The sequence below is a fragment of the Gobio gobio genome (assembly GCF_949357685.1).
Source record: "Gobio gobio genome assembly, chromosome: 6".
Taxonomy (NCBI): domain Eukaryota; kingdom Metazoa; phylum Chordata; class Actinopteri; order Cypriniformes; family Gobionidae; genus Gobio; species Gobio gobio.
In genome coordinates this window covers 14944790-14966643 of record NC_137102.1, presented here as the reverse complement: position 1 = coordinate 14966643, position 21854 = coordinate 14944790, and the positions used below count along the sequence as shown (strand labels likewise).

The 21854-nt window shown below is 38.2% G+C and overlaps 1 protein-coding gene across 1 annotated transcript; it reads left to right on the top strand.

Annotated features, from left to right (window-relative positions):
- The first annotated feature begins 375 nt into the window (after positions 1–375).
- On the top strand, positions 376–19856 carry sap130b (Sin3A-associated protein b). Its single transcript, XM_079820130.1, has 21 exons — positions 376–457; positions 1237–1365; positions 1847–2112; positions 2231–2392; positions 5510–5612; positions 5691–5812; positions 5905–6026; positions 6115–6259; positions 6350–6440; positions 6545–6649; positions 8214–8355; positions 8510–8625; positions 8752–9024; positions 9152–9326; positions 9912–10016; positions 10148–10509; positions 13009–13221; positions 16027–16152; positions 16261–16364; positions 16472–16585; positions 18519–19856. The coding sequence occupies exons 2-21, from the start codon at positions 1260–1262 to the stop codon at positions 18675–18677; spliced, it is 3111 nt and encodes a 1036-aa protein (XP_079676256.1). The 5' UTR covers positions 376–457; positions 1237–1259; the 3' UTR covers positions 18678–19856.
- Positions 19857–21854: the final 1998 nt, after the last annotated feature.

Genomic DNA, 21854 nt, shown 5'->3' with positions numbered 1-21854 from the left:
CTGGAGATTTCAAAGACGGACCAATAACATCTTAAGTACATAATGTGGAGGTATGTGGAATGAAGCTGTTTAGGGTCATTATAAGTATTATAATATAATATAGTTTGCTTTATGGAGGCAATGTGTAGATACTTAAATGAATAGTTCACCCCAAAATGAAAGTTCTTTCATCATTTACTCACCCTCAAGTTGTTCCAAACTTGTATGAATTTCTTTTCTTCTGCTTAACACAAAAGAAGATATTTTGAAGAATATGGGGAACTAAACAGTTGACAGACCACACTGACTTCCATAATGAATTTTCTAACCCTTTAAGGCACCATGTCAGTGGAATGCGAGGACTTTTATGTTGAAATTCGGAACCGGAAGCCACTTATTGAAGCTAGATTCCCATTGATACTAATGGTCGCTTTGCCGGGATACGAAGCGGATGGAGAGTTCGGGCGTCGTGTTTACGGTAAATTTAGGATTGTGCATTTGTAAACACAATAACGCTGTTAGGATAACGTATTCAACATGTGCATATTTCTTCAGTTGCAGGGTCATGGCCGCTAACGGGCAAATGAAAGAAATAATCATGTCTCGTTGAAATGACTCATAAGATTTTTTTGACTACTAGCAGCCGTGACTGTTTTGTTTTTTAAAACTCATTCTTAATCATAAAAATAACGATTATATGGTTATGCGCTGATCAGTATTTCAAATTCGACTGCACGTATGTTTTTAACACATCTACACGGTAAACACAGAAGCTCATGTAGGAACAAAAGCTGCTAGTTCTGGTGTCCTGACAACCGTTAATGTTACAGTCAGCTGCGAACACAAACAAAGCCAGATTAAATTATTTTACTTTATAATTTGTCGTTAAATCGAAGGTCATTGCCCTAGTCATAACTCTAGTAAACATATTTGAATAAGACGACACTATTGCGAGAAGCTTCGCTACCTTATATTTGTGGGAAATGCCTTCAGTGGGTTTATTTTCTGGTTTATTTAACTTTAATAGCTCTTATTATTGGGTTTATATTATAATGCATGCAAGGTAAACGTCTGAAAAAGTTGTCCCGTGCTAACGCTATTGACGGGATTGGTTGTACATCATGTCTTTGGTGTGAGCATTTCAGAGAATCCAGTACTATTCGGCAGCCAGTGTGATGTGCTCTTTGTTTGAAGTAAACGCGTCTATCTTCTGTATTGCACGCTGCATTATGTCCTTTTTATGTTCTGCTTTTTCAGGAAGAACGTGAGAGGTCGTGAAGATGAGTTCTCAGCAGTATCCACGTCCAGGACTGCCATCTGGCCTGGGACAAGGACAAACACCAGGCAGTAACACTACAGGACTTTCAGGAAGTCAAAAGAACACAGGTTTAAGACACTCTGACTTGATTATACAAACTAGACCTTCACGCCAACACCTCTGTTATGTTAATTAATGCTTAACAGATCATTATTAATGCTTATTTGTATACATTACCATAGTTATGTTTTTCATTTTAATCTTTCTAGAAGTCATTCTAATATGCAGATCTGGTGCTCAAAAACATTTATCATTATCAATGTTGAAAACAGTTGTGCTGCTTAATATTTTAGTGGAAACCTTAATACTTTTGAAAATTCAAAAGAACTACATTTATTTGACTAATCTTTTGTAACATTATAAATGTTTTTACTGTCACTTATGTACAATTTAATGCATCCTTGCTGACCCTAAACTAGTATTGTAGTTGATTATACACCGCTGGTTGAAAACCCAGGCATTAATACATTAAATGTGGACAACAGTGAGCCTGTTTATGTCATTAAACACTTCACACCATCAATCATGACTTAACGTGGTTTCATTAAGGAGGACATGAAGACTCTAATCATGCTCCGCGTGAGCTGATGTCCAGCGGAGCCACAGCATTCAGAGATGACAAGCAGGAGACGGTAGTGGTGCGACCCTACCCCCAACCCCAGACTCAGCCCCCGCCCCACGGAACAGCTCCGACTCTGCCCCCTCCTCTCCCACAGCACCTCCCCATCCAGCCAGGCACACCCGTCTCTGTGTCAGCAGCACCATCCCACCTCCCTCAGGGTCTTTCCCTAGCCTTCACTGAGGGTCCTCTGAAGGTACACGGTTTTGGGGCCTTTGATACTTAAAGCTGATCCTTCTTGTCTTCTCCCTGAAAATGTCAAATGTAAATGGGTTTGTCCATGTTTGCCTACATCGCTCTTCTCTTTACTCCAGTCTGCCCTGAAGACGACCATGCCAAGCCGTGTGATAGCTCCAGCACCTGTGTCAACACCGAGCCACCTTACCCTCCCCTCTAAGATGCCTGGTCATATCACCACTGCCATGGAGTCTACACAGGCCTCTGGTATTCCTGTGGCAACCATCAGTGGTCAGCAGGTTGGTAATAGTTTTAGATAAATGTAAATACATTTTGCTGCATAAGAAGTTACTTGGTTTCTCCAGGTGTGTATATAATATAATATCTTGCATAGCAAAAAATGTAATGCATACAGTGGGGAGAACAAGTATTTGATGCACTGCTGATTTTGCAGGTTTGCCCACTTACAAAGCATGTAGAAGTCTGTAATTTTTATCATAGGTACTCTTCAACTTTGAGTGACGGAATCTAAAACAAAAATCCAGAAAATCACATTGTATGATTTTTAAGTAATTCATTTGCAGTTTATTGCATGACGTTTGTATTACATCAGGTATTTGATACATCAGAAAAGCAGAACTTAAAGGTCCCATGGCATGGCATTTTTCTATTATTTTATAATGTTTCCTGAGGTGTACTTGTATTGTTAGTATGATTTTTACATTAAAAAATTTAGAAATAAAAGGCATTTTTTCTATACTTTTATTACCCCTCTGGCTGAATGCCCTGTTTCAAGGGGCATGTCTGCTGTGAGACTTCAGTGAAAAAGCCCACTGTTGTGATTGGCTGACATCTTTGCATTTGAAATGAGTGTTAGATTATGTTACGGAGGGGGCGTGGTTTAGCGAGGCACTGCACGCATGAGAGAGAGATACTGACGGGGCACTCCACGGAAGTTTTATTGTACCGAGTTGTTGAGAGCGCTGTGCTGTTAGCGCGAGCTTATTTGTATCTGAGAGTTCTGAATAAACAGTCCCAGTCATGTGGGCTCTTGTCTTCCACCTTATTCTACGAACAGGGCTCTAGAGTGCGACCAATTTGGTTGCACATGCGCCCTAAATTTGTAAGGGTGCAACTAAAATTTTTCCCAGGTCGCACCAGTGCACCTAACATCCTCTCATCCGCTGCCTCTCCACGAACGAAGCGTTTGTTCTCCTTTGACGGAACTCTCCATAGACATATATATGAGATGCCTCATTAGCGTCTGTTTCTATGGGCCTCTATACGTGGAGCGGTCGAATGAGGCATCTATGTATATTTCTATGGTTGGATCATATCGTGGTCTAAACCACCAATCAGAGACAGAGATGGGACGGGTCTTTTGCCTCTGATTGGCTGTGGTCCAGATATTCCTGTCAGTTTACACTGCTTCATCACAGTAAGAGCTTTGTGCAGCATAACAGTGTCATTAATTATAACGGCAGTTTGGACAAGTGTGCAGATTGACAGATTGATTGCCATTTGCCTCCGGTAAACTAGACTAACCACAACACAAACAGTCATTTTTTCAAAGGCAGAGAAAGACAGCCAGAACTCGGTTTACACCCATCAACATTTCTAGCCACTTGGGGACCATATACAGGCTAGGGGAACTCATATTAATGTTAAAAAAACTCATAAAATGAAATTTTCATGCCATGGGACCTTTAATATTTGGTACAGAAACCTTTGTTTGCAATTACAGAGATCAAACGTTTCCTGTAGTTCTTGACCAGGTTTGCACACACTGCAGCAGGGATTTTGGCCCACTCCTCCATACAGACCATCTCCAGATCCTTCAGGTTTCGGGGCTGTCGCTGGGCAATACAGACTTTCAGCTCCAAAGATTTTCTATTGGGTTCAGGTCTGGAGACTGGCTAGGCCACTCCAGGACCTTGAGATGCTTCTTACAGAGCCACTCTTTAGTTGCCCTGGCTGTGTGTTTCGGGTCGTTGTCATGCTGGAAGACCCAGCCACGACCCATCTTCAATGCTCTAACTGAGGGAAGGAGGTTGTTGGCCAAGATCTCGCGATACATGGCCCCATCCATCCCCCCCTCAATACGGTCATCCTGTCCCCTTTGCAGAAAAGCATCCCCAAAGAATGATGTTTCCACCTCCATGCTTCACGGTTGGGATGGTGTTCTTGGGGTTGTACTCATCCTTCTTCTTCCTCCAAACACGGCGAGTGGAGTTTAGACCAAAAAGCTCTATTTTTTTCTCATCAGACCACATGACCTTCTCCCATTCCTCCTCTGGATCATCCAGATGGTCATTGGCAAACTTCAGACGGGCCTGGACATGCGCTGGCTTGAGCAGGGGGACCTTGCGTGCGCCGCAGGATTTTAATCGTCATTAAATCGTGAAATGTAGAGATTGAACGTCATCTTGAACTTCTTCCATTTTCTAATAATTGCGCCAACAGTTGTTGCCTTCTCACCAAGCTGCTTGCCTATTGTCCTGTAGCCCATCACAGCCTTGTGCATGTCTACAATTTTATCCCTGATGTCCTTACACAGCTCTCTGGTCTTGGCCATTGTGGAGAGGTTGGAGTCTGTTTGATTGAGTGTGTGAACAGGTGTCTTTTATACAGGTAACGAGTTCAAACAGGTGCAGTTAATACAGGTAATGAGTGTAGAACAGTAGGGCTTCTTAAAGAAAAACTAACAGGTCTGTGAGAGCCGGAATTCTTACTGTTCAAATACTTATGTAATGCAATAAAATGCTAATTAATTATTAAAAAAATCATACAATGTGATTTTCTGGATTTGTCTCTCATAGTTGAAGTGTACCCATGATAAAAATTACAGACATGCTTTGTAAGTAGGAAAACCTGCAGTGTATCAAATACTTATTCTCCCTTGTATGTGTATGTGTACACAATATACACTTTTTTTTTATTTACTAAGTTTTGAGATTAAATTATATACAAAATTATTCAGTGGATAATGGTAATTGTTCATTTATTTAATGTTGGATATTTTGTTGGACAAATTCATTTAGGATGGTAAAAATATTTAGATATTTTATTTTTTAAGCAAAAAGTTAAAATTACAGACTTTAGGTAAGACGCCCAGTGGCAGAAGGCTCACAATGGCATTTTGTTGCTGGTGTTTTTATTTTTTTAATTAATAATTGTTATAATTTAGGGAGTTATTAAATCATTATTCTCTAATAATTATTTACCAAAATAAACATTTGCATAGAAAAAAATATTTAATATTTTACATTAACGCACGTTCTTCATAACACACAGTTAAAAAAATATATATATTCTGAAAAAGCAATAGATGAAAGGATGTTATATTTCCCTATTAGTTGGACTTGCTGTGACCTTCAGTTTGGTTTTAATTGTCTTTTTTTTTGGGTCACAATAAGGGTCACACTGGTAACCTGCATCATCTAATGACGAACGTGCAGATCATCCGCAGTGGAGCCTCTGCTGCTTCTCAGCATCCTTTCACCTCCCACTTACCCAGAGGTGAGTTTACAGATATATGTATCTGATATCAAACAATTTTGTGTCGGGACACTGTCTGACTTTGTTCTGCTGTCAAAGGAGCGGCTGCTGCGGCTGTGATGTCAAGCTCCAAAGGAACCACAGTCCTGAGACCAGCAACTGGTCCGAGCTCCATCACGGGGCAGCCTACAGTCCAGCACATTATCCACCAACCAATTCAGGTTAATACAGCTACTGCATTTTTGGATCTATATTAAACACAGATTCATCTACAAAGCCTGATGCATTTCATACATATCTGTTTGTGTTACAGTCTAGACCTATAGTCACTACCTCTCCGGCTGTGCTGCCTACAGTAGTGGCTCCAGTGACTAACACCAGACCTCAGTCTCCGGTCATCACCACAGTGGCTGCCCACTCTGACATGGTACACGGGTAAGATGCATCCACTTTAGATAAAGCACATGCACTGAATTTATAGTAGTTGAACTGTAGAAAATCATTGTCTTTTTGAATGTTCTAGTCGTTCAGCGGTGACGATCCACCCACCCCAAGCGGCCTTGAGTATCCAACGCCCTCCACCCTCACGTGACACACCCACGCGGATCACCCTGCCCTCCCACCCTGCCATTGCTGCTCAGAAAGCCCTTTCTCACTCTGTTGCACAGGTTGAAAGCATTCTTCCCCATCCTTTTGGAAATATTTTCAAAAAATACCAGGGATTAGGAAAGTCTTACCTCTTTTATCCTCTGTTGTAGAAGCCAATTTTCAGCACTGTGACACCTGTTGCTGCCGCGACAGTAGCTCCAATTCTGGCCACCAATACTGCACCGTCACCCACTACAACAGGTGATAAATCTACTCTACACTCCTGTGATTCCGAAGCATCTAGACTATTGTGTTTACATATGTATTATAGTACTAAGAATCTGATATATACACCTTTTTTAAAGGCTCCACCCCCCACACTCAATTATCCAGTAGCAACATTGTCACTATGACTGTGGCCTCCCACTCCTCTCATGCCACAGCAGTGACCACATCCACTATCCCTGTGGGTAAGTTACCTTTAGCTCATCTGCTCTTACCACAGAAGTATAGGTATATTGTCTAATATTGTAAAGGGTGTTGCACTCCGGATGAGAAGCACTGCACTGCACCGTGCCGCAGGTTTTTAAAAATTCGAAGGCATTGTTTTCTATGATTGTTGGCACACTGCCGGTGCCACTCATAAACTGTCTGCAGCACCCAGCTATGACTCACGAGGCAATTCAAAATCCTGCCGTGCCAAGTTTTTGCACACTATATAATTTAAACGAGGGAATTTTTTTCCTTCAATGTCATGTACCGGACTGGCGGACTCCTTAGTAATGATAGCGAATAGGATGATGGAAAACTCAATGAAGTTTGGAAATACCCTGAATTATGACACAAACCACAGATTCTATAAAGACATAAAACGGAAATCAATTGCATGGAGAAAGATTGCTGATGTTATCAGATTTTTTTAGGTGAGATTCTCAATTAATTTAGTCCCCAAGGTATAATGTTCAGTGAATGAACTTAGCAATGATTGTATTTGATTGTTACAGTACTGTCATAACATAATTTCACAATGTCTTGAAACATAACAATATCGTAGACCACAAACTTACAATAGAATGTGCGTATCTGGGGTGCTGAGTTGTCCCGGATGCGACACCTTAGTATGTCAAGTAATTCTAGAGATATTTACCACTTTGAAGTAATCTTTTGCTTTTAGATTACGTTACTCAGAAGTAATATTTTATTAATCTCTTCTATTCTTATTATAATATTAAGCAGCACAACTGTTTTCAGCATTGATAATATGAAATGTTTCCTGAGCACCAAATCAGCATATTAGAATGATTTCTGAAGGATCATGTGACACTGAAGACTGGAAAAATGATGCTGAAAATTCAGCTTAGCCATCACGGGAAGGAATGACTATTAAAAATAGTTTAAAATAAAAGTTATTTTAAATTGTAATAATATTTTTAAAATATTAAAGTATTTTACAGAAGATTGGTTTAAATAAATGCAGTCTAGGTGAGCATAAGAGACTTCTTTCAAAAACAAAAAAAATCTTACCAACCCTTACAATTTTGATCAGTAGTATATGCGCATTAGCTGAAGTGGACTAGACCAGTTTTTTTGTGATTTAAGCCAAATTTAAGCACAATTTGTGATGCCACTATTGTAATTTTATTCTTGTTTTCAAATACATTTTAATTTCTTAGATATGTTTATAGATTGGTGCACACTGTACGATTTTGGCTGTCTTTAAGACCGATTTGCAGATTCTTTTTATCCTATTCCAAAATCTGTAGTTTTTGATGTAATCTTTAGTTGAATGCAGGAAAAATTTACAACAGGAAAAATTTACAATTTGCATTTATTTAACAGAAAGGCATATACCGTAACTGCACTGCCTACATTCTAACTAGATGGCACAGCATCCTTACTATGATGCCTGTACAGAGCAATTGTTTGCATTGTTTTTATTAGCAGATTTCCAGGAAGATTTTGCTTGTAAAATGGTTTACATTTTTACCTGAAGGAATTTATCTTTGTTTGATTTGCCCCTTCTGTCACTTTTAGCTAAAGTCGTTCCGCAGCCCAACACACACATATCACCACGTATCCAATCCGAATACACTGGAGAACGGGGCAACCTCATCCCCATCTCTGGTCATCGCTCCTCTCCCAACCCCATCACCATGGAGAGCCGCACTGACAACAGGTATAAATCCTCTCCATTCAATATATTGAAGAATTTATGCTCCTCTCCACCTACTTTATATTTGAATTGTTTTTTGGCTGCAAACTGGCAATCTCCGGATCAGGTTTGTTCTATTTGCACTGCTTTTAATAGGTTGTTTTATGGCTCTCCACAGATCTGTTCCAGTGCAGTTTCAGTACTTCCTGCCTACCTATCCATCAGCACCATATCCGCTGACTCACACTTACACCCCTATCACCAGCTCTGTGTCATCCATACGCCCTTATCCAGGTACCATGTGGTGCTTAAATTAATATTAGATTAAGCTAAATTACTTTCTTGCACAAGAAACTTGATTGAAATTGGTGGGTACTAATTAATCTTGGCTAGGGGTCATTAACATTTGTTTGGACACAGTTACTGCTCAGGCGCCCAGTGGAGCCATGCCTGCCCAAGCTGGTGTAGGAGTTGCGTCTGCAGTTCATCTGAACTCGATGCAGCTGATGACGGTGGACCGCATCACCCAGATAAACACTCAGAACATTCAACCGACTGCCATGACAGCGCAGGGCATCCAGCCCACGCCCATCCCAGCCCAGGGCCTCCATACATCTGCCCAGATCACCACCACGAGCATTCAACCTACACCAGTCAACCAACAACAACCCCCAACAGAGTCTAAAGCTTCAGGTGAGGAGCCTCAGATCAGCTCTGAATCTTCCATTAGTGTCCATCTTTAGTTCTCCGCACGTGTTCATACAAACCTTTCTTAGAGTGAAACATTACTGATGAGTGTCTTTCTGCTGTTTTTCTTCAGTTGTACTGGCCGATGGTTCCACTTTAGTGGCTAACTCTATTAGCAATGCGTTCAGCAACAGTCAGCCTGCCAGCTCTGTGGCCCAGACGCATAATCAGAGTGCCAACGCTGGAACCCCCTCCCTTGTGACGTCCCCTCGACCAAGCATTCTACGCAAGAAACCTGCCAATGAAGGGTAAACATGACAAACTCAATATTGTCATTTCCTTGACAATATTGCCCGTATAAATCTCACTGTGAGATGTCCTGATCATATTTCACCCCAGAATTACTTCATAATTATACTTATACTTGCAGTAATGAAAATGGTGTACAGACACAATGATTTATAAAATGATAAATGACACAATGATAAATAAATTACTAATATCATGATTCTTACAAGTACAACTTTACAAATGTGCTTAACAATTGAAATCTTTTGTCACTCTCATTACAGAAGACGGCTAATTGCTTATTAATTATAATTAAGATACTGGCACAATGATTTTTTTTTTGTTGACAAAATGTTACTAAAATAGGCACTTTCTTTTTTTCCCCTTCTGAATTTGGTGTGAATTATGACTTACATTATTATGAGTGAATTATTACAATAGATAGTTAATAGATAAAAATAAATTTTAATAGTTTTAGTTTTATTTAACAATGCCTGCTGATGTGACTCACCTGTAAAAAATTTAGTAGTTTTAACATCCTTTTAAAAAAAATATATATATTATTGACATTCTCAAGATGAATCCGTCTCTTTGATTTATTAAAGTGCTGCTGTTAGGAAGAACCTGATTCCAGCTCAGCTCAGTGACTCCACAACCCCCAGAATTGATGGACACATCAGGAGTGCGTCAGGATCACCTCGTCCTGCAGGGTATGAAGTATTCAAATAGATTTTGAGATCTTTAGGTTTATTTAACACATTTATCCTACTCTTTGTAGTATCACTTGGTCTTAAATTGCAGCTCAGCTTTATAAACACTAAATCTCCAAACCCTTTGGCAGAGTGAAGCCCAAACCTGACATCCACATGAGCCTCGCTCCATCAGTAGCTGTGGCAATGGAGGCTATTCCTAGCCAGGGAAATGAACAGCAACCACAACACATTGGACCACCTCCCTCCCAGCTGGCCTCTCAACCTCTCCCCTCCCTCCTGACGTCAGCCACGCCTCCCTCTCAACCCACTCCTGCTCTCTCAGCCATACCCACTGCCATGGCAGTCACCCCGCCAATCCCCTCCATGGCCAATGTAGTGGCCCCGCCCACTCAGCCAGCAGCCAGCACCACTTCAGCATGTGCCATCAGCTCCACCCTCCCAGAGATGAATATTAAGCAAGAGGCAGAGCCTATGGATACTACAAAACCAGGTGAGATCTTTATGCAAACAAGGTTTTACACTAGAAGTCAACCTATATATTAGTGTAAAAATTAAGATTAATTTATTCCACCAGTATTTTAAATACTCTTCGTAGGGGTGTAACGATATTAAAACCAAACCAAAAAAACTCGATACACTACCCACTGTATGAACCGAGATTCATGTGGAACTGAACGCGCCCCGCCCCCTGCTGTTCCAGCCCAGCTCTTCACCTTATGCCACAAAATACATTTTTTTCTTCCTTGACATTTGATTAAATGGTAATTAGTACACTTTTAACAACTATATTACTAATTACTAAATATTATTATAATAATATTATTTACTAAATACACTAACTTTTGTCTTACAAGTGAGTGTCACGTGACTTGGGTGATCGCTTAAGTTGCATGGTGGAAGGACAAATAGAGGCAGTTTCCAGGTTCTTAGCCAGGTTGGATAAATGCTACCTTGGAGTCCCAGCAACATTGTCATTTTCATAGCTTGTTACGAAATAAAAAATCTCTCTCACCCCAGAAAACTGCTTTCCTGTCATGTCATCCGTTATACTGTGCTTGTAGCGCACACTCACACGCAAATGAGGCAGCGCGCTCTGTATATCACTTCATAAAGCACAAAAGAAACTGAGCAACATTACGTTGTCAATTCGTAAGTCATGAAATAAAAGTAAAGTACCAATACATCCCGTAACTGGTTCGACATGTTAGCTAAGAAGGCATACAGGCATGATATGATGTTCATTCTAAACATCAGGAGCAGTTTATATGATTAATTAAAGTTCCCATGGCATGGCATTTTTCTATTATTTTATAATGTTTCCTGAGGTGTACTTATATTGGTAGTATGATTTTTACATCAAAAAATGTCATAATTTAGAAATAAAAGGCCTTTTTTTCTATACTGTTATTACCCCTCTGGCTGAATGCCCTGTTTCAAGGGGCGTATCTGCTTTGAGACTTCAATGAAAACGCCCACTGTTGTGATTGGCTGACATCTTTGCATTTAAAATGAGTGTTAGATTATGTTGCGGAGGGGGCGTGGTTTAGTGAGGCACTGCACGCGCTGCATGCATGAGAGAGAGAGACTGTCTAGGCACTGGAGGAAGTTTTATTGTACTGTTTTATAGCTTTAACTTATAGGCCTATTTATTCATCGGTGTTAGTCATATTCATACAATTTATGTGTTTAAGTAGGCTAAAGTGGGACATTACTTGTGTTTGTGTGTGTGTGTCATCAATTTTTATTTTTATTTTATTTATTTTTTTAAATGGTAAAATTAGTAGATTATTTCTGACTAGACTACAGTGGAGACATTTATTTCATTTTAGTTTATTCAGGTATGCTAACTGCTCTAAAGAAAATGTGAAATTCTTGTTGTTGTTATTATTAAGTTAAAAGTGAATCTAATGTTATTATCGCTGGTGCCCTGCCATGAACCTTGCCTCCACAGCAAACAGAACCGAACCATGGCTCCAAAACAGGGTTCCCACTCGTCCTGGAAAACCTTGAAAACCTGGAAAATTGATAACACATTTTCCAGTCCTGGAAAACACATGGAAAATTTGAGAAAATGTAAAATGTCCTGGAAAATCTTGTTGCTGTCTGGGAAAATTCTTTTAAAAAAAGTTATTTCTTTAGCCGAGTATAAAGAGTTTATCGCTGGCCCAAACAATTAGCGCTAGTTGCTGAAAGCACATGTTCAGGAATGCTGAGTTTGATACGTGTGAGTAGTATTTTGAATAATGATGTTTAGTCTTGTGTTGCCACTTGCAGCAGTTAGCTAATGCTATTAACTGCTCAAATGTATGCAGTGAATGTTAACTCGTAAGCTGCTAACTAATCACATAATTTTGATATAAAGTCACATTTGTGTTATAAAGTCAGAATTGCGTCATATAAACTCGCAATTCTGACTTCTTTTCTCAGAATTGTGAGATCTAAACTGCATTTGCAAGTTATTAAGTCCAATTCTGAGGAAAAAAGAATTGCGACAATTTTCGCGTTTATATCACAAATATGTAAACTCGCAATTGCGAGAAAGTCAGAATAGCGAGATAAAAAGTCACAATTACCTTTTCTTTCTATTCTGTGGTGTAAACAAGCTTCCATAGTCATAATGTATGATTAAGAGCTCATATTGAAAAATGCTAGATTGTTAAGTTATGGCAATAAACTGTACGGCTTTTAAAGACTTGGAAAGCAATATTTGGCATGATCCTTGTCTTTTATTCCCACCCTAGTAAAATTGAAAATGTCCTGGAAAAGTACTGGAAAATGTTTGCTGAAAAAGAGTGGGAACCCTGCAAAACTGTGATATGAAACGAACCGTGGCATTGTTGTATCGTTACACCCCTTCTTCCCACTGCATTGTGTGTGGATATACTGAAACATTGAAAAGATAATGATACATTAGACAGACACCTATCAAGAGCCAGAAGTATTAACTGATTAACCAGTTTCTTTCACCTCAAACCCTCTGTGTCATCAGGGCCAAACAGTGGTGCACAGATGTTGGCAGTCGCTGCTACAGACATCACCCTGGGAGCCTCACCCAGAAAGAAGCCCCGCAAGCAACAGCACATCATCTCCACTGAGGAGAGTGAGATGATGGAGACCAACAGCACAGATGAGGAGAAATTCCCACCCAAACCCCTCAGCCTACGTGCAGAGAAACGCAAGTCCCCTCCTAAAGAATACATTGGTAAGCTACCTTGAAGCCGTTTCTTTAAGGTTTTTAGAAAGTGAAGATGATTTACCAAGATCTAGAAAGGTTTTTGAATCTGAGGTTCGATAATCAGAGAATTTGACAATTTGGACAATCAGGTTTTCTTCTTTCATTTGAATTATTTCATATTGTTAGAAACAGCATAACTTTAATTCTCTTCAACAAATACTGATAATCTGAGTTCACTTTAATGTAGAGGTCTGATCATGTACCGCTTCTGCCAAAATTTGAGGCAATTTTTTCCAATTTCCACATACACAATGCTTAAGATTTCAAGTTACAGACTTCTGCGTGCTGTTATTATTAGATAATTATATTTTGAGGCAGCCCGCAAGAAATTTCTTTCTCCCGCTTCCTGCTCACATATCAGTATCTTCACTCCCGCATCTGCACTCAGCAATTCAAAACTTGTCCCGCACTGCACTCTGTTGCAGACCTCTAATATACAGTTGTTGTTTTTTAAATAGAATCGGAATTCAAAGCAGCTTTTCAATTCTGCTGTAAAGCAACTCTATAAAGACCATAATAAACAGTCATTCAGTTGAAATCAGTTCAGTTTTGATACATTTTGGTTCAATAACGGTGCAAGTTCATCAATGATGGTATGAGTTCAAATTCAGCTATAAAGCAGCTCTGGAGAAAAGGTGAACCAGCTCAGTTCACTTCTCATCCAATAGTGTCAGTGCATTTGAATCAATGATATTGATGACAATTGAGTGTCCCCAACTAAGCAAGCCAAAAAGCACAAGTGGCAAGGAACCCAAACTCAAGAAAAAAAATAATTATGAGAAACCAGACTCAATCAGGGGACTCAATCACTGAGAACCGCAAATACTACCATGTATTTCACATTTAATTTTACATCTTTATAAATGAAGTTTCACAATGTACATAAATAATTATTAACATTGAAATTGAAATTAAATACTTTTAATAATCCACATTGCAAAAGGCTACTCAGGGCTGTACAGTGCGACATAGGTGACAGAGTTCGTTTGAGTGAAGGGAGAATTTGTTTTGTACTCGTGTGAGGTTAATCTAGGGCTGCACGATTGACTGTAATTAAACCAAAATCGAGATTTGTCTTTGTGAAATTATGAAAATCGCTTCAGTTTTGAATTAAATAACAAAAGAAATAAATAAATGTGCAGATGAAGCGCAGCACTGTTCAGGGCGGATCGATCAGGTCGCAATAAATGCTGCTCTATCTCTGCATGCACTGTGAGATGGAGTCATTGGCATTTTAGCTCGAAAAGCGGCACAGTTTGCATGAAAATTTGCTAATAAAAGCTGTCATTTGCGGGCTCGGTGCGCACCGAACCCGAGACTCTGAAGGAGGTGGCACTCGAACTGTCCCGCGATTCACGTGAAACGGACTCGCGTGCGCATTTGTTCAGGAAGAAACGTAACCTGCATATGTGTTTTAGCGTATTACAATGTATTAAGTTCAATAAAACACATGAAAGGGATGATGGTGTTGATGATTTACCTAGGATACTAGTGTATTCGCGCATATGCGTGCAATCAGTCGTTTACTCAGCTGCGCATAATAGCACCAAATTAATAAAAACAATATATTTACTGCAGTGTGTTTTCTATCATTTTTCAGTGAGTGCATAAGATAAAATAAGACAAAAAAAAATTAAGACATTACAGTCCCTTTTTTTATCATAATTTTATATTTTGGTAACACTTTACAATAAGGTTCTTTTCGAGCATTAGTTAACTACACTAGTTAACATGAGCTAATAATGAACTGCACTTATAAAGCATTTATTTATCTTTGTTAATGTTGATTTCAACATTTACTAATGCATTATTAAAATCTTGTTAACATTTAGTTAATGCACTGTAAACTAACATGAACAAACCATGAACAGCTCGATTTATATTAACTAACATTAACAAAGATTAACTAAAGCTGAAGAGCTGTTGTTCATGGTTAGTTCATGTTAACTAATGCCTTCACTAATGTTAACTAATACAACCTTATTGTAAAGTGTAACCAATATTTTATTATAAAACCTTAGACCTTTCAAATGATTTAGGTTTTCTGTAATAATTGTTATTATTATTTTTATTCTTAAATATTTGTATTGTATAGCACTTTTTGCATTTTTCAGACATGGTAACAGACGTTTTATACATGTGCTACAATTTTGTGGGCTGTGCTATAAAAGTTTCAGCCTCTGTAGCACCAGTGCTATGTGCAAAAAAAGTTAACGTACAGCCCTGCTACTGCTAGTTGGGGGACGATTGCCATGAAAATTGTGCCACAATGCGAAACAAGAAAAAGGAAAACTCAATCTACTTTTGAGTAGATATAAAAAAAAAAAAATCAACAAATAAATGAAAATTAAAAAACTGTGTTTTAGTGAATTTTTTGATTGTTGTCTGGAAAATAAACCTTTCACTTCTTTCTCTGTGGAACGTCTTAAGAATCCGTACTGCCTTCTACATGTGAAAGTCCACCAACCTTTGTTCTGAGTAGTACATTATGAAATGGCAACGGTGACAGTGTCGTAACATAATTTAACTGAGGCCAAATGTAATGGCATTGCTGGTTTAAGATAAACCCATATAGTGATAAAGATCAGAATCATCTTGGCAGTTTGTAAGTTGTTCCGGAGATGCTCTGATGGCAGCAGTTGTGGGACTAGCTGTAGTTTTGACTTATCACAAATTGTATAATGATTTGTGTTCACTTTAAGAAACTCACTTTCATTACAAGACATTGTGGCTCCTGTAATGCCAATATTTAGTGTATCTGTTTCACTGCAGATGAAGAGGGAGTTCGGTATGTTCCTACCCGTGTTCGGCCTCCGGTCACTCTGCTGCGCCACTACCGCAACCCCTGGAAAGCGGCGTACCACCACTTTCAGAAATACAGCGACATCCGTGTCAAGGGTCTGTCTTGGCTCATCACACAGTATCTTATTGTCCGTTTTGCATTAATACAATAAATATAGTCTGTCATTAGTCATTCATTAATACCAGCTTATGTTATCTAATCAGAGGACAAGAAGGGAACCATGCAGGATGTGGCCAATCAGAAGGGAGTGGTCTGCAGAGCCCAGGGCTGGAAAATTCACCTCTGTGCAGCTCAGCTCATGCAGCTGGTAAAACTTTCTCTGAGGCTTTAATTCGTTACCATTGGGCATTAATTCAGTCATAACAGTGGATATGTCAAGCTCTGGACTGAATGTGTTTTGTCACCTGCCTGCAGACTAATCTGGAGCATGATGTCTATAGTCGTCTGACGACTCTCCAAGAAGGCCTCATCCCAAAGAAGAAGGCTGGAGCTGACGATGATCTTCACCGTATAAATGAGCTCATACAGGTGAGAGCCAATGATCACTTTTAACCACACATGATCACATTCAAATAAGTTATCAGCAAGATTAAAACCTTTGCTTGCTTAAACCTACTTTTGGAGATCTATCAGTATATGCACAATATATTGGTACCATGTCATTTATCTGATGTTAGAGTTTTTTTTTAATTCAGTGGTATTGATCAATGTTGGATATTACATGCTCATGTCCTCTATTTTTATGTTTAGATTACAATAAGTGAGCATTGCGTAAGTTAATCTTTAAAAACACCAGTGAATTACACTGTTAAATGTAATCTTTAGCAAATCTTAAAATGAATATCCATTGTTCATTCTGTACATTTATGGCGTGATGCTTAAATTCACTTGTAGCATTTAAAACAATACATTTTATTTTAATACATTGTATTCTTTTAATATCAGCCGGTTATTGGTAATAACATGAACTATATGTGCATCACTACTTAAAAAATTTATTTATTTATTTATTTGTAAATTTTTCTTAATACTCTTGTTTTCTACACTGTATAATGTAGTTGTTCAGGCTAAAAAAAATTAAATAAAAAAAAATATGTACACTAGCGTTCAAAAGTTTAAAGGTCAGTAAGATTTTTGTCATGTTTTCGAAATAGTCTCTAATGCTCACCAAGGCTGCATTTATTTGATCATAAATGCAGTAAAAACTAGGGCTGGGTAAAAAATATTGATTTCTCGATTTTAATCGATTCTCACTTTTACAAAACAATATCGATTCTTAAATCCCAAGAATCGATTAGTAATCCTGTTTTCAGTTAATGAATGAAATAAACATTGTAGCGCGCCTCCCATCTAATAAATCGCAATAATCTTTGTGCTTTATTACTATAGATATGAAACACCGTCTCCGATTTCAAATTGCGTCTTTTTTTACGAAATTCAAAAACATAAATACCGTTGTGGCGCGAGATCGCTCTGCCGCAGCTCAGCTCAAGAGAACAACAGCGCGGAGCGAGCATGAACGGATCTTCTCTTCCGTCTCAATACAAGTAACAGTGTGAAATAAACATGAATGAGCTTCTGAAAGTGTGTTAAAAGATACAGGACAACTTACCGAAATCCGTATCATGTCACATAGAATAGCTCAATCAGTGTTTCAATTCAACCGCAGAAAGATGTAGGTAAGTAAAACGGCTTGTAAACAATGTCATGTAAGTCACATTTACCTCAGAAAAACCATATCCAGTGTCCATAAACTCGTTAGTCAGCTAGAAAAAAATAACTCTAGAGAGGAGCATTTTGCTAATTATACGCACCACATTACATAGGATATTCATTATGTTCTTTAATATTTAATGCATGAATGTATGAATAAATCTGGAACGTTTTTATGACAGCCACCATTTAAATCTTTACATTTCAAAAAACTAATTGGAGTAGAATTATGATTATGTAATTGTAAAGTTAATATTATAACTTTATTATTAATTAAAAAAAGCATAATTTAGTGTCATGTTAAGTGTTAGTATACAAATCTGTATATCTGTATTAATGTATATCAACTGACTCCCATAGTGTACTACATTAGTTCAGAAATTTTCCATGTATTATACCTAATACGTATCCAAAATAATCGATATTGAATTGAATCGAATCGAATCGAAAGCTTGTAAATCGAATTGAATTGTGAAATTTGTGTCAATACCCAGCCCTAGTAAAAACAGTAATATTGTAAAATATTATTATAGATTAAAATAACTTTTCTGTTTTTATATACATTTTAAAATGTTATTTATTCCTGTGATGGCAAAAGCATTTATTTGAAATCGAAATCTTGTATAACATCACAAATGTTTTAACGTCTCTTTTGATCCTTGCTGAATAAAAGTATTAATTTCTTTCAAAAAACAAAACATCTTTCTGACCTGAGTGGTGTTAATCATAATGCTGTTTCAATGCATAGGGCAACATGCAGCGCTGCAAGCTGGTGATGGACCAGATCACGGAAGCCCGTGATTCCATGTTAAAGGTGCTGGATCACAAGGAGCGCGTCATGAAGCTTCTCAACAAGAACAGCAGCACTAAGAAGCTCAATAAGCTGAAGCGTAAGGACAGAGCGTGAGATACACGGACTGGGCCACACTCACCTGATGTGGGACAGGGTTCAGCATGACCACAGAACCTCCTGCTCCATGACCTTTAGCATGCAGGCTCACTGCCCTGCCTCACACTGTCTCTACCAGGAGAGATTCACTTCGAGTCCCGATCTGATGGCAAGACGTCTTTTATCCGGCAAGCCCTTCCTCTCCTAGCACACATAGACGCTCTAGAGAACGACAATGTTAAATTAACCACAACATGCATATTTAACTGTATCTTCACTCTGAAATATGAATGTCTAAATGTTTCATTTTAAACAAGACAGCTCGGTCACAAAGAGGTTTTTTTTAGGGAAGTTATTGGATGTTGAATATTCCATTTTAAAGTTCTACATAAGCAGATATCAGTAAAAGCGATGCTGTACGTCTTCAGATCTATAGATTATATTTACCACTTTTTCATTTGGGTGCCTTGAACGATGACCTGGTATTGACAGTCGTCTGTACTGTATTAAACACCAGATGGCAGTATTTCGTAATGGCCGTTCTTCATACCGAAAGGTTTCCATTTTGTATTGTAGCACTTGAAACAATAAGAATTGAGAAGCCATAACAACACCATCCTCGCTGTCCTAAATGAACAAAGACTGAAGTATTTTACCACAAATGATTTGTGGAAAACGTTAAAGGTGCTTTGGTTAAATGGAGTATTGTGCCTTTCTGTGTGCCTCATAAAACGTGGGTTTGGTGTGATGGACGCAGTTTTTTCTGCGAAGGTTAAATGGAGTCTGAATGTCCCAATCATATTACGTTCTCACGTCGCTGTCTGTCGATTTGTGAGGAATGTTTCATGTATCATCAGTCTTGAAGCGCTGCTCCAGTTATGGCTTTCTAGGTTTGCTCTTTGGTCATTCATGCATTAAGGGTGGTGCGAATCATGTTCAGATATGACATGTCAATCAGAATTTAGAGGAGAGACTTGTATGTAAGTTAAACCTAAGTATATATATATAAATATAAAAAATAAGCCCTCTTCCATTTTTTTTTTCTTCGTAAATGAACAATATTATGTTTCTTTTTCCAGTTAAGTTGCTTGAAGCAGTGTCATTTGTGGCAAAGATAAAGCGTTGTATACTGTTGTTTCATTTTGAATGACATTTCATGTTGCACTCCGCTGCTGAAGTAAAGACACTTTGAACATGTATCTGCAGATGTTTGTTTTTCTAAAAGGTTCATTTAACTCTCAGAAATCTACATTCTGGGGTTTTCCCTCCCCCAAATCAAGCCACTGGTTACGCAAAACCATGGTTTTACCACTGTATTTATACTTTCATTCACCGTAGTGGGTTTTGTTATTTGAGGAAATGAATACTTTTATTCAGCAAGGACACATTAAATTGATCAAACGTCACAGTAAAGGCATTTATGGTGTTAGCATTTATTTGAAATAGAAATCAATTGTTTCCACAAAAACATTAAGAATAAGAAATGTTTCTTGAGTACTAAATCAGAAGATTTGACATTTGAAGAAAACATGTTATTTGTAATTCTATATCATAATATTACTGTTTTTATTAAATAAATGCCTTGGTGAGCTTATTAGACTTCTTTCAAAAACATTTTAACAGTGTTTAATGGCAGCAGTTGCAAAAAGTTTCATTAGGCTTCATTATTTTTTTCTGACTGGACAAAGCGTTCAGCAATGGTACTATGGACTAAACAAACACAAAGGAAAACAGTAATATTGTGAAATTTTACAATTGTGATTAAAACAATTTTTTACTCTTCAGTGTCACATGATCCTTCAGAAATCATTCTAATATGCTCCTCAAGAAACATGTCTTATGATCAATATTGAAAACAGTTGTGCTGCTTGATATTTTTTTGGATACAGTGATACGTTTTGATCAGTTGAATGGGTTGTTGCTTATTAAAAAGTATCCATTTCTTTAAAAAGAAATAAAATGTTTGTCGTTTTAACCCATATTAAATTGTAGTCCTTTTATAGGTTCAATATTTTCTTTCTGAAAAACTGAAAAATGGCTGCTGCTTGTTGTGTTTTCCCCTTTCTGACAATACAAAAGCATTTTATTTACATAGTGAAGTCACTGCAAATCAAGATCCTTGTCTGTTTGAATGCGTTTCGATAAGTAATGGCTATCGGTTTTTAGGGTGTGACTATGTTCCGAGTTTCTATGCACTTAAAGAATTGACCCTTAATTTATTGTTTTTTAGAGTTAATCAGCTAGTTTGGATTGAGTCAGATCTCCATGGAGACTTATAACACAGAACTTAACACTTTTCTGTCCTTATTCCTCAAACAGAATTAATTACGCTTATCTCAGTGGCGGCTGCAGTACTGAAGCTTTTTTTTACGCTAAGCCTTTTGTTTTTAAGGGCTGTAAAAAGTCTATGCCATCAACCTCCAGGAAATGGAGCATTTGTGTTGACCTTAATGGTGTACTTTGAAACCTGCTTTCTGCTCCAATGTGTTTTCATAATCAATGCGTGCTACATCATCGTCACTTATGAAAACAACTGATTATATGACGCCAAAGCAATTACTTTGCAGGCTAGTATCTGTTCACTGAGACTATGTAAACGAATGTATTCTCTAGAATCTCACAGTTTTACTGCTTAACAGCCGCTCTGACTCAAATAATAAAGCTGTCCTCTGGTACCATCTTCCTCTTGCGTGAAGAGTCCAAAAGGCACATCTGGTGCGTGGTTAATGGATAGGGGATTTTTTTTGATAAGATGCACAAAATGGTCAGATTTCACATGTAAATGTCTCAAACCACTAAGAATCTCTTGGTTTTGAAGTCCTTGTCTTACTAGCGATTCGCTGCTTGCTTTGTTTGCAGTTCAGCACATTGGAAACTTAAAGAGTGAATCTCTCAGACCGGTGATAACGTCCCTTCACAGCCCACAGTGGTTGATGGTGAATATCAGCACACAATGGAGCAAAGTCTAGGGGTCATAAAGAGATGAAAACTAGGGACACGTCCTTCTTGCAGTCATACTAGCGGATGGAAGAGTTATTTTTGGACACGCATGATTTTTTAATTCCTTCTTGGAACTAGTCAGCGAGGGTGTGTTGTCCCCAGTTATGAAAAAGATTGCCTTTTATACAAGTCATAGTTTTTAGCCTTGTATGCTTCGATGAGGGTTACATTTCCAACCGGTTAATGTATTTATTT